We start from the raw sequence: 16,881 nt of genomic DNA, 5'->3' as shown, positions 1-16,881 counted from the left end.
TCTACTGGGAGTGATTTTAGCTAGTCGCGAAGGTGCGTCTAGTTCGTAGACATTGGGTCAGCGTTTTTGTGCGATTCTTGACGTAGTGGGGAATGTACTATATATTAGTGGTTTCCGTACGGGGAATTTCATTTCGATTCTCAAAGTTCTGGAAATTCACTGTGATATGGCTGTTCAACTATATAAGCGGAAGGATATGTACGACCGAGGGGAGATTGACGGCCAGGGGCTTCGCCTTTTCCTAATGCTTCATAATGGTGAGTGTCTTTATATATTTCTTTTTTTGTTTTAGTTTTTTGTTTCTATTTAATTTTGAGTTCGTTGTTTCTATCCCCCCTTTTTTTTAGTCATAATCTTTAACGTGGGCGCGGTGCAGTTCCGGAGGATGTGCCGGAAATCGGACCGCATCCAGATGTATCATGAATGGGATTACGACAGCCTGGAGGACTGTTTCTGGGTCGTTTTTGACTTATACAGGATAAGGTGGCTTCAATACACCGTGGTGGAGTCCTATCGTGGTTGGGGATACCCCAACCAGCAGGTTGAAGGGTGGACGGGTCCACCTTTGGAGAAGGAGGTCCTCCGGTTTCCTGGGTTAATTTAGTAAAAAAATGAAAAAAAAATTTTTTGTATTCAGAAACAAGAGTAAACATATTTATATTTCAAAAATTTTGTAATAATTGTAAGAGGTGGTGAGGTGGTTCCTCTTTTTTATTTTTTCTTGAATAAATTTCAATTTATCTCAAATGTATCCGTTTAATTTCCAGTTAGTACCTTTCCTTGTTAGTTAAGTTTTATAGATAGTTAGGGTAAAGGGAAAGAGAGTAGAAAGAATAATAATAATAATAATATGGAAGGAGAAAATAGAAGAGAAAAAAAAATACTGTAGAAATTAAAATTATATATATATATATATATATATATATATATATATTTAGAGGAATTGAGCTTAACTTATTAATTATAATGAAAGTATTTAAGAGTTGTTTTTAATTTTTTTTTTTATATAAGAATTAGTAATATAGTTAGATAGGTCTAGTGGGGGGTGGTCCCGTTTCACCACGTAACAATTGCACACGTTACATTTCACCACGTAACAATTCGACACGTATTTTTAACCACGTTCCGATTCAATACAGTAATGATTCAACACGTCCAATTCAACCGTAATGATTCGCCATGTAACAATTCGCCACGTCACAATTCGGCACGTTACAATTCGCCACGTAACGATTTCACCATGTGATATTTTGTCACGTTACAGTTCACCATTTTATTAGTTCCATCACAATTAGTTATAAGAACTAATGACTGTTAAAAAATTCTTAATGAATCAATGTAATTATTTCATATTAATTATTGAAATGTCACGATTCGCCACGTAACAATTCAGCACGTAACAATTTGCCACGTAACAATTCGCCACGTAAAAATTTGCCACGTAACAATTCGCCACGTAGCAACTCGCCACGTAACAATTCGCCACGTAACAATTCGCCACGTCACTATTCGCCACGTAACAATTCGTTACATAACCATTCGATTCGTAATAAGTTACCACGTTTCTATGCGCAATGTGACCGATAAACTAATATCGAAAGTTATGTATTTTTTAGGTTTTGCTAAGCCACACTTAACTGATATTTTACGTGAAACTAAACTCCATTAGGTTAAACATATTTCGAATTAACATCTAGATCATAATTGAGTAATAAAATTAGCAGTAAACCTTTTACTAAAGCTTTTTTTATTTTTGATATAAAATGCATTTATGTATATAGCGAAGGCTTTATTCAAAGCTGCAACCAATATCTTAATTATTCTAACAGAAGTCTCATGCGTGGATGATTTGGTCATATTCGCATTTTAGTTTTACATATTCTCGTACATATTAAATTTCATCGCAGCTTTTTCTCAATTAATTCAACATTAACAAAATAATAAGGTATTATAGCTTCATTAAAGTAGTATCTGACCTCCAGCAATATGGATATATACATAATAATATTAATCATTAACAATATAATTATTAATTTATTATTTATATATTGACTATTTCCAATGTCTTTGCTACCATAAGCTTTATATTTGGTAAATTATGCATTATTTCCAGTGATATATTATTATAATTTTACCACTGCTGGCCCTTTGGCAAATTAATAAGACCAAACCTCAGTGTCCTCAAAGTTAGGTTTAGGTTGGTATTACTGACTGGGACTTTCAGGAATAAGCATGGAGGTACGAAGTACCTGGAGAGAACATATATGGCAAAGGGTGCGTGAAAAAGGGGACGGGGGAAGGTAAGGCAGCGGCTGTATTGTCTCCGGAGTTTTTGGCATACAGGTTCTTTTCCTACCAGCGGAGCATAGGAGATTCGTGTTAGTTGACTATAGCACTCGAAATGATGGAATCTGAGAGCGCTGATTGGTCAATATTGCGTAGTACCAACAGATAATAAGACGTTACCAATAGTTGGATACAAAAAATGAGATTCATTCGCCATATTGGTGTGGAGAATGTTTACATGCTGATCGTAGCAGAAAGAGGTGTAAAATGGAAAAATGACAAATGTTGTAGTTACTAAAGTAAAAATTGAATACTTTGATTGAAAATGAAGAATATTCGTACTTTCTATTCATTATTTTCAGTTTTTACTTTAGTAACCTTACCATTTGACATTTCCCCATTTTACACCTCTTTCTGCTAGGATTAGGATGTAAACATTCTCCACGCCAATAAGGGGGATGAATCTCATTTTTTGTATCTAACTATTGGTACCGGCCTATTATATGTTGGTACTACGCAATATTGACCAATCAGCGCTCTCAGATTCGATCATTCTGAGTGCTATAGTCAACTAATACGAATCTCCTATGCTCCGCTGTTAGGAAAAGACCCTGTATATGTTAAAATAGCAATCGATATAGAAATCCAAGTTTAGCTGAATGGTGCAAATGTCGGACAGCTGTACGTGAGATTGGCATCGGTTCCAGGTACGAGTCCCAACTCGGAAAAAAAATTTCATGCAGTAAAATTAATTAATATCTGTATTAATCGATAATCATAATAACAAATATATGAAAATAAATAAATAAACAAATTAATTATAACCTAGCCTTTTTACTTTCTCAAATTTCGAAACGTCTTGGAAAGCGCTTGCAAAGGGCTCGGATTTTGTCTTGCTGGCGGGACAGACCAAGCTACTTTCCAATACACTGGTAAGACCTTTCCAAGCTCTTGCGAGGATCTTTCCTGCCAAGTCCAAGCTCTTTGTAAGTTAAAAATTTTTTTACGCGGGTTCGTATAGAAAAATGATATTTAGTGACTCTTTTGCATGTCATTTCTTCATTCTTCGAATGTTTCACACGATAACGTAGCTTTTCTTAGTTAAAAGTTCTCTGAATATGATTCCATAGTGAAATTTATTTTTTGATTTGTTCCAGCCATTATTTCCTGTGTTAATATTCTTTAAAATAACGATTTGCAATGAAAATTCATTATAGCCGTATCTTTAATCATTTCTCTCGCTTAGCCTCGGTATCTCCGCCCTTGTTCGTTCTAACATTTCTGAAAATGATGAATTTATGTACAAATTTTTTTGAATTTCTTATGATATGCGTTTCATGGGTTAATGCTTTTAAAACATTCATTTATGATGAAAAATCCTTTTATTCTTGTATCTTCTAGAATCTCCCTCTTTCTCTCTCTCTCTCTCTATCATTCTATTCCTTCGAAACGTTTAGTTTTTAAGTTGAAAGTAGAGACCTTAAACTCTGCCTTAAGAATACGCAGGCCAAAAGTTTAGGACCACTTGGTAAAATTGTCAAAAAGACAGGATCTTCTTTAAGTGCGTGTAGTTTGACAACCCTAAGAGGTAGAATAAATTTAAGGATATCGTCGTAAAGCTTATTAAATTCCGCGTCCTACTGCATTGATTTGACCTGAAAAAATCTAATGGGTGCCTGTGTTAAAGGAGAGGAACATGACAACATTTTTGACTTCTCTTCATTTATGGATAACAAATTTCAATGACTTGCACCGGGTATAGTAAGTCTTACGAAGTTGAAACTTAAGTATGTGAAACCTTGAAACTTATGTTTTCATTTAAGATCAAAAATATATATGATTTGTTATTTGATCTGCAGTTATTAGAACATTAGTCGAGCAGTGCGCCACCATCATTTTAACCGCAAAACATTTGCTCGCTAAGGGCTTGAAACAAATTCAGGTCGGTATAAATTATGGGTGCCAAAAGGGAGAACCACGTTTAACTTTTCTTTAATTTGATTAACTACTATTCTACGGTTTCAAATAAATCAATGAAAACTTAAATACAATTAATATATTTATACTTTTATTAATTGAATTGGAACACGTAGTGTTGTTAATAATCGAAATAAAAAAAATTGAAAGTGGTACCCGTTTGGCACTCATAGTTTTTACCGACCTGCATTTGTTCTTAGAGCTTAGCGAGCAAATGTTTTGCGGATAAAATGATGGTCGCGCACTGCTCGACTAATTTTCAAATAACTGCGGATCAAATAACAATTCATATAAGTTTTTGGTCTTAAATGAAAGCTTAAGTTTCTAGCTTTCACATACTTAAGTTTCAACTTCGTAAGACTATTACTATACCCGGTGCAAGTCATTGAAATTTGATATCCATAAATGAAGAAAAGTCAAAAATGTTGTCATGTTCCTCTCCTTTAACACAGGCACCCATTAGATTTTTTCAGGTCAAATCAATGTAGTAGGACGTGGAATTTAATAAGCTTTACGACGATATCCTTAAGTTTGTTCTACCTCTTAGGGTTGCCAAACTACACGCCCTTAAAGAAGAGCCTGTCTTTTTGACAATTTTACCAAGTGGTCCTAAACTTTTGGCCTCCGTATTCTTAACACATTGCGATCGGGAAACGAGATTTCTCGTTTTTAAAAAAATTACGTTATCATCGGGAAACGACATGTCTCGCTTTTAAAAAAATTCCGTACGTCGTTTGTGCACTTTGCTGGTAATTTTTAAGCATTCATTTTAGTTCTATTTTTTACCATAATGGATAAGTTTGAGCAAAAATCGCCCAATGGCAATGTGTTAAGGCAGAGCTTAAGGCCTCTACTTTCAACTTAAAAACCAAATGTTTCGAAGGAATAGAATGATAGAGAGAAAGAGAGAGAGAGTCTAGAAGATACAAGAATAAAAGGATTTTTTATGATAAATGAATGTTTTAAAAAGCATTAACCCATGAAATGCATATAATAAAAAATTCAAAAAATTTGTCCATATATTTATCATTTTCAGAAATGTTAGAACGAACAAGGGCGGAGATACCGAGGCTAGGCGAGAGAAATTATTCAAGATACGGCTATAATGAATTTTTATTGCAAATCGTTATTTTAAAAAATATTAACACAGGAAATAAAGGCTGTAACAAGTCAAAAAATAAATTTCACTATGGATTCATATATTCAGAGAACCTTCAACTAAGAAAAGCTACGTTATCGTGTGAAACATTCGAAGAATGAAGAAATGATATGCAAAAGAGTCACCAAATATCATTTTTCTATACGAAATCCCGTTTTTAACTTCAAACCCTCGGTAGCACGGGTTTTTACTACCTAACTTGGCTAGACTCTTGCAAATCTCATTTTAACGGATTCTACACCAAGTTAGATATAGTTAACAAACAAACAAAAATAATGCCTTTTTAACGGACACCCTAGTATATATGCCATATAAACATTTTGTTTGGCTAAATCGTCTCATCTTTGTCATCCATGCATGTTTACATGTTAAAAACGATTGATCGTTTTTCTATATATGGGCTAATTGAAAATAAATAGATTGTAATAAAAGTAATAAATTAAATCCCAAATACAAGTCTTGGTTTGCTTATTTTTAATTTTACAGCATTCAAAAATATTCTCTGTAATGTTGGATTCACTTTTTTAATGAAGCTAGAGCTGTTTAAGCCATTAATGTTTACAAATATGTAAAAAAAAATTTATTTTCATTATGAAAAGATATACTATAAATAAATATGTTTATGATTATAATTGATATTTTCTTCTGTAAATTGAACCTAATAGAGAAAGCTTCTATCGCTTTAACAGGCGACTTTGCCTTTGAGTAACCGAATAAGTGTAGTAGCGTAGATGATAAGACGCTTGCCTAGTATCTCCGCTGGCTCGCGTTCGACTCCCGCATATTCGTGTAAACTTTTCAATTTTTTTTAATTATTATGATTTTTATTTATTGTTATTAACCTACTAGATTCAATAATAAATTAGAAAAATGAAATCTTTTTAACAATAATACATAACACACGAGTCATAACAAAATTTATTAAAGTTACGTATTATTATTCATTTCTTTATCTATTATAAAATGTAGTAAATCACAAAGGCTTGCCTATAAATATTTTATTATGATATATTTAGTTTGGCCAGCTTTTATCAGAGCTAGCCCAAAAGATTTTTGTTTCGACTAGCTCATCATGACTTGCTGATTAAACGAGTAAAGCTCGAACTCGAGAAAGAGAGGTCCGGGAAAACTATACCGCTCTTTTGTACTCGAAATATACCGAAGCTAAACGAAGGAGACCGGAACATGCACGCAGCGCAGTAATAGTATGCGTGAACCTTTAAAAAGGTAATATAGTGGGGTGCTCTCACGGATGCTTCAATAGCTCTACGTGTTGGTCAGTCTGTGGAGGCATAGTGAGGGAGAATTTTTGACCCAGACTGACTTCATTGCCACTGTGAGCCTCTTACCATGTTGTTCATTAATTCATAGAACCATAGCGCTATCTATCGCAAATCTATTACCATATAATTATACATTGTATTTTTCAAACTTTAATTATTCGAATAACGCATAGTGTACGAACATTGGTTATATAAATAAAACTGACTACATACCCCGAGGTCCTTTCATTCGGACAAACTCTATTCTTTGAGAAGCTGCTCCGGAAAAAAGACCAAATGTCATCCTTTGTGCCATTTTTGTACTCAAACTAGACTATATGCAATATATAGTTAACACCAAAGAAGAAATCAAATTTATTTAGAAACATATTACTAATATTTACCCTAGCATCATAAACATTTTTTAGTGCATCATATCTGATTGAGCCGAGAAATATGACACCTTGGACTGATCCTTCTCTATCAGATGCAACTAATTCAACGCATACCATTTCACCATCTCTGACGAGAATATCACAGAAAACTTCGTCAAAATTATCCACCATGAAGCATATATGCGGATATGTCATTTCCTCCAAATCGCCTTTGGCATCCATTCGGCGTCGGCTAGGACTTGCGTATACTTTTTGTGAGTGTCTGCGTAATATCTAAAAGTAATTTTATGGTTATTACGAAGCTCAACTCCAAAAAGGACAATTAAAACTGAAACATTTGTAATATTTTTCTTCATATTAAAACATGATTCCTACTTAACCCCTAGACTGTGTAGACAAAAAAATTAATAGACTTTACGTTTGTGTATGTATGTTGGATAAAAAAATTTTTAATATTATTTACTATATATTATAATAATGGTTCTTAGGGGTCGGTGGATCTAAATTTGACGTTAAAATTAGAAAGTTCTACGGTGAACAGATAAATATTTTGTAATTCATATTGAAATTTAAAAAATCTAAAACAGCTTTAAGGAAAATCAGTTGAAAGAATTTATTGATATTAGGGTGACCAATCTTCACGTAAAGATCATTGTTTCGCTTTTTACATTACTTGCCATTGAGACACTACGGTGTCACTTGATGAAATTTTTTTCAACATATTGCACACGTTCTTCTTACTACTTCTAAAATTATTATCCATTATATTCGATCCGCCATTTTGTATTTCAAATCCTTTTCAAGTTTGGATTCAGTGACCCAAAAAACATAAAAATACACTCTTCCATTAATAGCAATGCTTTTCCGCTTTTACATTTGCTCTTATTAATGCTTCCATAAATGTTATCCACACTGGTGGCACAACGGATTTGTACCACTATAGAGGTCATACTCAAGTAAGGGGTTAGGGGGGACATATGTATGTAAATCACTTGTTATTCAGGATTTTCTTTTCATAAATTATTCGAGAAATAATTTGTAATTTTGCATTATTATTGTTGACCATAAAAATAAACAACTATATTTCTTTCTTGTAATATTTATTATTAATAGAGTAATGATATCTTATACTGGATACTAAAAAAAATGCCATGCAGTGTGGAGATGAACGGATTCATCTGAAAAATATCTACCAAAAATTGTTAAAAATATGAAGTTTTCTTAAAAGACAGCCCTTTTTTTCATAAATTATTATTAATAACTTTTTAATAATATTAAAAAATTTATATTGAAGAGGTGCATGCAAAGGCGCATTAGTTAACCTCTTAACAGTGCAGCGAAAAATACTAAAATGTCCCACTATTGATAGAGTATAAAAATACTTGAATCAGCGGTAAGCTTTTTAATTATGTTTCTTGGGTAGCTGAATTCAAATTTAGCATTATAACTTAACCCATTAGCGCCTGAACGGACTTTTTTTGATACCAAAGTTCAGAGTGCCACTGTACGATGCATTCATCGAAAAAAACTAGGAATCACAGAATTCCCTATGTTTTGAAGATTGCTCTATCGAATGGTTACCGTTAGAAATCCGAAAATGATTTTTTTTTATTAGTAAAGTAGCAAATTAAAAATAGAAAACGGAATTTCTTTATGAAATTTTTGTTTTTAGTTAGTTATTCATGGCTTTTGCATTTTTCTACTCATTTAAGACATTGAAAGTTCGCGTTCATGATAACGTTATTGATAGTTGTTGGCCGTACATAATTAAAAATAAATATTATTCAAATAAGGTGGAGCCCGAAACCGCAAATTATAGTTTTAAATTTCAGCCATTTTTTTCTGGATAACTATGACCTAAGGAAAAATTTTCTCACAACGAAAAAGTGTTAGTATTATTCAAAGAATACCCTCATTTGTTTTTAGCATTGTAAAAAGATTTTTTTTTCTAGAAAATAAAAAAATTGAAAATTTGAAAAAATCGTTAAAAAAGCTGAACAAATTTTAGGGTATAGTTTTACTCATATAATGACTTTTTTCCTTCAAAAATTTTCTCTTAAGCCCATACCCTGGTACTCAGAGACGTGGCTCGAGCTCGACTCGAACTCGACTCAGGCAAAAATATATAGTATATGTAACGTAAACTATAGTATAAAAACTCGACTCGAGTTCGAGTCACGTCTATGAGTACGGCCCATAGTTATCGAGAGAAAATTGTTTAAGGGGAATCTGTATATCGATATTACAGAGCAAAATTTGCGCCAAATGAAACGGCCTCATTTCTTAACCGATTTTCACGTTTATGCACCTTTTTGAAAACGCCAGAAAATTATCTAGCGATCTTCGATAGCAGTTTTTTAAAAAAATGAAAAACTAAAAAAAAAAATTTTAAAAAGTAAAATTTGAAAAATCGGTCAATGAAGATCGGTAGATAATCTTCTGGCGTTTCCAAAAAGGTGAATAAATGTTAAAATTGATTAAGAAATGACACCGGTTCGTTGGGCGCAAATTTCACTCTGTAATGTCGACATACAGATTCCCCTTAAGCGTTCTTTGAGGTCACTGATCACAAATCCAACCTTTTATTGTATAATTAGTTCGAAAGAGATTTTTTATATTATTTGCATAATAAATTGTTGTTTGAATCAATAAATCACATATTATTTCGAGAGTTCACTGTATTACTGAAAAAATTTTCTATGATAACAATTCATGATTATTTATTTCTCTTATCTCTATAAAAATAATTCAAAAATAGTATAATTATTTGAATTATTACTGTTAATTAGTTTTTTAATCTTTAACATGTCTGATCCACCTCAACAGAAAAAAGAGAAACTAATTCGAGAAGAATTCATTAAACAGGAAGAAAATTATAACCCCCAAAAAACACTTTCGTATAAAAAAAGGGGGCAAGTAATTTTACCCTTTCTCTCCAAAAATAGTAATTCCTACTAGGAAAAATTATTATAGAGAATAAATAGCAAACAAAAGTACTGGCAAAACAAAGTGTTGAGATCATTTAGATTAGACAAGTAATTATAATTGGTCCGAATCAAAGTAACCACAAAGAAAGTTATTATAGAAAATAAATCTCAAACGAAAATACCAGTAACACAAAGGTGTGAAATTACTTATAAATTCGACAAGTAATCAAGCGGTAACATAAAGCACCAAGATCGCATAATTTAGGCAACTAAAAAATGTGATTGAATAATTAATTATTATATAATTTTTCTATACGTACTACTTGCCAGGACGGGCCGAATAGTGTAAAACATATTTAAATCTTTGTTACAGTTGCATTTTAAATTATCTTCTAATCTACACTTTTTGGCCCGTCGCGGCAAGTAGTATGTATAGAAAAATTATATAATAATTAATTATTCAATCACTTTTTTTAGTTGCCAAAATTATGCGATCTCATTGTTATATGTTAACGCTTGATTACTTGTCGAATTTATAAGTGATTTCAATCCTTTGTGTTGCTGGTATTTTCGTTTGAGATTTATTTTCTGTAATAACTTTCTTTGTAGTTACTTTTATTGGGACCAATTATAATTACTTGTCTAATCTAAATGATCTCAACACTTTGTATTGCCGGAATCTTTGTTTGGGATTTACTGACTGTAAACATTTTTTTGTTGATATTTTATTGGAATTACCATTTTTGGAGGTTTTTGTTTAGGGTATATTTTCTGCAATAATTGTTTTTTTGGGATATTTTTATTGGGATTATAATTTTTGTGGAGAGAAAAGATTAAATTACTTGCCGTTTTATTTTCACACGAAAGTGTTTTTTGTGGGGATCTCAAAGCTTTTTGTTAATATTTGATCCAAAGAAATTTTAAGAATATACTTTTTATGGTAATAAAATAAAAAGGAGTGAATCTCGTAGAGAAGGAATGTGTTTTCGAATAATAAAATTTATTAAATGAGAATATACATTAAAATATATAAATAATAATTTTTTTAACAATTTTTAATTTCTTTATTAACTATGAAAAAGAAAAAATACCATATCTTGGTTAATACATTAAAAAATTAAAACTAAAAAACGATAAAAACTTTATATTAAATCATTTTGTGAATAATTTGGGGAAGAAGGATATAATAATTTTCTAAACAAAAAATTTTCGTTACGAAATTTCAATTGAAACGGCGCGATATCCAGTGAAAAAACAATTTGATAATGATAGAATCTCATTGTGAGATTGATATCATTTTTAAATAGTCGGCTCATTAGATATATTGCAGCCGAAGGCGTTATATGTGCAGCCAATGTTAAATGAAATGGCGCTTTAAATGCAGCCGTGGCGCTAATATTATTGAACATGTTATTACGAGCAAGATGTAAGTCAAATAACATAATTCTGAAAGTTTCCAATTTGCAAATGGAATATTCTGAATTTATTCGAATTAATCTATCCGCAGTATGCAACCAAGACCGAAGACCTAGCGAAAAAATCACAAGATTCTCATCATAAACATGCCGCGATTATCACATAAGGATCTCGGATTAAAATTAAAAAGTTGATAGGGGCTTAGGCTTATACCTGTCTCTATAAAATAGCTAAAATGGTTTATTGCATTTTTAACTTCGAAGAAAAAAGAGAAATAGTAGAATTTTCCTGAAGGTAAAATGATAAACAATTTTTAAAAAAGTAAAAAATATGCAAAATAATATAATCAAATAAGTATAATTAACTAAACGAAATTAATAAAAATATAATTTATTACTCATAGTTTATATTATAGCAATAACTTTTTAATTTACCAACTAATTTGAACTTATATTTTACTTCCCTTGTTTAAATCTTATCATCTTTATGATTATTTATTTTATTTAGTTATTATTATATTTATTTAATAATATTGCAGCACATATTTCTATTAAAAATATATCATCATATTACCTTCAATGAATTTCCACTATTTCTCATTATCCATCAAATTAATTTAATAGCATGATAAACCAATCTAGTTTGTCAATAACTACGAGCAAGCCTAAACCTTCCATCAACTTCTCAATCTCCATTTGAATTTCAATTGTGGTTAACAAGAAAAAATTAGGATAAGAATCTAGGGATCTTTTTGTTAGACGTTTCACGTCAGTTGCAGCACTGCAGTTAGGTCAATTCGAATCCAAAATCCGATTATTTCAAAAACGCTCTAATGCATATATCGATAGTTATGATAATGCAGCCTTTGTATCGATACTGTCCTATATCGAAGAGCAAATTATCGATATATAAATCGATAGTACCGTCATGAAAATATCGATACTGACAAATGTAGATACAATATCGCCATCACTAGTATGCACTCAGTATATGTATATAATACAGCTTCACACTTTTGCTTTATTGTTACTGTGTTGATGTGCAAATAACATGAAAGGTACAAAGTACTTTGGAGAGAGCAATTTCATTATTACCTTTTTATTTATTCTATATACAATTATTAAATCCGATCAAACTTTTATATTAAATTTTATAAGCTTCTTGGGCTAATTTGAATGTGCAATATTTTCAACAACGTAATTTTATATAAGTTATTATTTTATTTTAAGGGGTTAGGTGCAGTCACGCTTGTGAAAAAACGCCTTACTTCAAGACGGTTGCTTTTGAAGTTCATAATTCTTTAATAATTTTAAAATGAAGTACATAAAAGATTGGTATTTTAAGAAAAAATATTGAGTCGTAATGTTAAAAAATATTTATTTTTGTGGCGTCAGAATGTGATGATCCGTATGACCGCTACAAAAACGGGTTTTGTGGTGAGCACGATATCTCAGGACTCGATCATCTGCGGATCAAAATTCGAAAAGATTATGAAAGTAGAGTATTTTTTCTCGGCCTTAATCGAAGGATTTCATAATATCTTCAATACTTTTTTTTGGAGCTCAAAATATATATAGTTTTTTTCATTGAAAATCCTATCGTCATGTTTAAGAGTCAGCCATTTTGTTGCTATTTATTATTTTTAAAAATCCTTCGATTAAGGCCGAGAAAAAATACTCTACTTTCATAATCTTTTCGAATTTTGATCCGCAGATGATCGAGTCCTGAGACATCGTGCTCACCGCAAAACCCGTTTTTGTAGCGGTCATCCGGATCATCACATTCTGACGCCACAAAAATAAATATTTTTTAACATTACGACTCAATATTTTTTCTTAAAATACCAATCTTTCATGTACTTCATTTTAAAATTATTAAAGAATTATGAACTTCAAAAGCAACCGTCATGAAATAAGGCGTTTTTTCACAAGCGTGACTGCACCTAACCCCTTAAGTATTTTACTATAAATATCTTAATAGGTTTATATAATAGTAGTAATAGACCATTACGGTTTACTCCAAATTCTAATGAGTCTAATGGACAGGTTGCTCCAGCTTCCATTTGGTGAATATTTCCATTTCCCGCTATTCACCAACCGTTTACATTCACTCCGTAACATTAATTTGTTTTGGTTCACCGTATTCTAGATTCACAATATATGACATATATATAGTGATATATACAGATATACTTTTACAGGTATTAACATGGTGGCCAGTCTTTTTTACCCTCACCCTTTACCTGGCAACCCGGCAGCTTATGCTCTCTCCATGTACTTCGTACCTCCATTAATTTTTGCGTAAAAGTATGTAGTGTCATGCGTCTTTAAATGACTTGTCGCGTAACACTACCGTGTTACTTCATAACATTATAGCCTGAATGCCAAGCTGCATTATCGATAATTTTGCTAGTGGAGTAGCCCGCAATCGATAACGGCTGCTGTGCAGTTAGTTGGTGAGAATTAGAATTAAGAAGAGTTTATAATTTTTATGAGATTTTCGTAAAGAGTGGCCACTTTTTATACATTTAAAAGGTGTTCTGCTAATTCTCAATAATCTTTTAATATTTAGTTTTGCTACAACAGCGACTCGTACTCGTAGTTGTTCTACTCCTTATAGCTACTGAACTCCTAGGTTAAGAAGTTTTATAATAAGAATTTCATACTGCACTTTATAGCTCAATGCAATTTTAGCATTTAATCTCTTACTGTGAAAGAGATTAATCAGGTAAATAAATTGCAAATTTTTTTGTAATTGTAGGAGAAGTTTGTGTAAAAATTAAATTTTCAAAATTTACCATGAGAGTTTTCATGAATTTTAAGTTTGACGTTCACATTATGTATAACTTTAGTTGCAAAGTTTAAAATTGTCTGAAAAATATAATAAAATATATAATTAAACTGTTTGGTATGTTACATATTAATTCTACAATCATTTGCACTATCACTCATTTTCATCTGGTTCATCAGTCTTACATTTTGACATCTGCATCTTCTCCATATTGCATGATGTAATCTATTGTAAGTTTCATTTCTGCTATATTTTACTCATCTTTGATATTCTATGGATAAAAACGAACTAGGCTGTAGTCCTCCATTAGCCTACCAAGAGCTTCTATCAATTGGCAAATATTTTCCATTGCAAGAATCATTGCTCGTATCTGTCACAAAAGTATGTGGAATAGGCTTTAATTAACCAACAATTGGTTTTCTTGCACTTTTTGATAATAAATAAATATTGCTTAAAATATTTACATAATGTATGCTAAAATTTATCCTAACATTTAGAGCAGCCACCGTGTCAAATTAAAACTTAACTCCATCTACCATAAATCGACTATATAAAATAATATATATCTGAAAAAACAAATATGAATTTAAAAATTTTAATATTTTTGTATCACAATTTTATAGACCATACTGTGTAAAATACCAGGCCTCTGTTTGGTCCAAATCGCAATTCATCATGCTCCTTAGCATTGTCTAATTGAATAATTTTCTCAAATGGCTCATACTCAATATAATCAGCTGTTGGATACAAATTCATTACTTCTACACTTTGTTTCCATTCCGGTGCTTGCTGTTGCATTATTGAAGACTATATTACCTGCCAATCATTATACAGGGTGTTTCACGTAAGGCGCCCCAGATCGAAAAGAGGACTTAGAGCGCATGGTGGGGGCAGATGCATCTAATTGGCCGCGGTTGGGGAGAGAGAGAGAGAGAGAGAGAAACAGGACAAGAGTTGACCAAAGATGACTGGTGTGAGCGGGGAAGGGAAGGGCATCGATACGCTAGGCGTATCGTCTAATAAAGGATAGCTCTATCCTTCTCCACGTTATTCCTTCTCTCTCCCTCCGTGGCCAATTAGAAGCATCTGCTTCCACCATGCGCTCTGAGTCCTCATTTGGAGCTGGGGCGCCTTACGTGAAACACCCTGTATAACAATACAAGGGGCTATGAACAGAAAATGTGATAATATTTAAATTTTCATTACCTGCAGGTCTCATAACTAATTGAACCTATCTCAATTTTACTGCATAAGAGTTAATTATAAGCACCATGTATCACCATGTACCAAACAGAATTCTCCACCATAATCTGAAATTAATACTGTCGATGTTAATGATTTGTAATCACTTCTAATTTGTTTTAAAAGGTACAACTTTATAAAACTGTTTTTATTGATGATACAATAATTTATATAAGCATTGACTTGCACCGTCTTGTGGAGAGATCGCTGGATCGATCGAGAGTGTCTGGTCCTTCGTCCTATCGTTCTATTTCGTTTTCGTTCGTCTTAGTTCGTCCTCTATCGTGTCCCCTCCTCTGCCCATTCTCAGGGGAACATAGAATCGATTCGATTCGATCCTTCCCGATCGTCGGTGGGCGCGGGATTTGAAGAGAGGTTAAACGAACTATCGGCTTAGCAGTCGTGCACGACTTCATCTCTTTTTTTAAGTGCCTTTGGTTTTTCGTATGTTAAATACGGACCATACTCCCCCCCCCCCCCCCCCCCCGCCGTTAAGAGGGCATCCTGATCAACTCTCGATAGATATAGACAGGTGCATGTCATTTACAATTTGCTCTTACTGATAAATTATACATAATGGTTTACATAATGTGATATATAATGGTTTACATGATATTATACATAAACAACAACAAAAATATATACGTTAATATCATTTGATTTACATAGGAACGAATCTCGAAAAATTGTTTTTATTATAGTTAGGTTGAGGTTGAAAATTGGAAGCTTGTTTTTACTATTTAGGTAAAGCGACAGGCAATGGGTACAGATATTTGACTGCCCGTTTAATTTCACCTCTAGCCGTTTTCACCGTTACTGCTCTTACGACTCCGTCGTTGCCTGGTTGTGTGGCTGTTATTTTTCCGAGAGCCCATTGAGTACAAGGCAATGATTTATCCCTTATTAGGACTATAGTACCTAAATCTATGTTCGGGCCATTTTTTGCCATTTGGTTCTAATTTGCAGATCATTTAGATATTCCTGGCTACATCGTGTCTAGAGATCTTGACGCATTTTAGTCAAATGTTGCCATGTTGTTAATCTATTGTCAGGCGATCGTAAGAGATTACCTTCCGGTAACGACGTAAGGGGTTTGCCAATCAGGTAGTGTGCAGGTGTTAGTGCTATAGAGTCACTTGGATCGGAAGATATGGCTGTTATGGGTCTGGAGCTTAAAATACTTTCGACTTCGGTCGTAAATGTATCTAATTCCTCGTATGTGAATAATGTATCGCCTACGACTCGTTTTAAATGATGCTTGAAAAGCTTGACAGTTGTTTCCTAGAGACCCCCGAAATGAGGAGCTGCTGGCGGAATGAAATGCCATTTTATTCGGTGATTACTTGCGAATTTCTCTATTACTTCTCGATGTTCACTGGAATTGAACAAGGCGTACATGTCTTTTAATTGGCTATTTGCGCCTACAA

General features: G+C 32.6%; 1 protein-coding gene across 1 annotated transcript in view; it reads right to left on the bottom strand.

Annotated features, from left to right (window-relative positions):
• Positions 1-16,881, bottom strand: part of LOC136774074 (uncharacterized protein KIAA0930 homolog) — a 449,327-nt gene that overhangs the window by 210,864 nt on the left and 221,582 nt on the right. Inside the window, exons 4-5 of the mRNA XM_066728154.1 lie at positions 7,089-7,352; positions 6,919-7,018 (exon numbers count right to left, since the gene is read on the bottom strand). Coding sequence (XP_066584251.1) covers positions 6,919-7,018; positions 7,089-7,352 — 364 coding nt within the window. The remainder of the gene's footprint in view (positions 1-6,918; positions 7,019-7,088; positions 7,353-16,881) is intronic.

Source organism: Prorops nasuta, unplaced genomic scaffold (genome assembly GCF_024137725.1).
Source record: "Prorops nasuta isolate Cenicafe-Biocafe unplaced genomic scaffold, Cenicafe_Pnas_1.2 PNAS00001, whole genome shotgun sequence".
NCBI lineage: Eukaryota > Metazoa > Arthropoda > Insecta > Hymenoptera > Bethylidae > Prorops > Prorops nasuta.
Note: the sequence above shows the minus strand (reverse complement) of the source record. Positions and strands in the feature narration are given on the sequence as shown.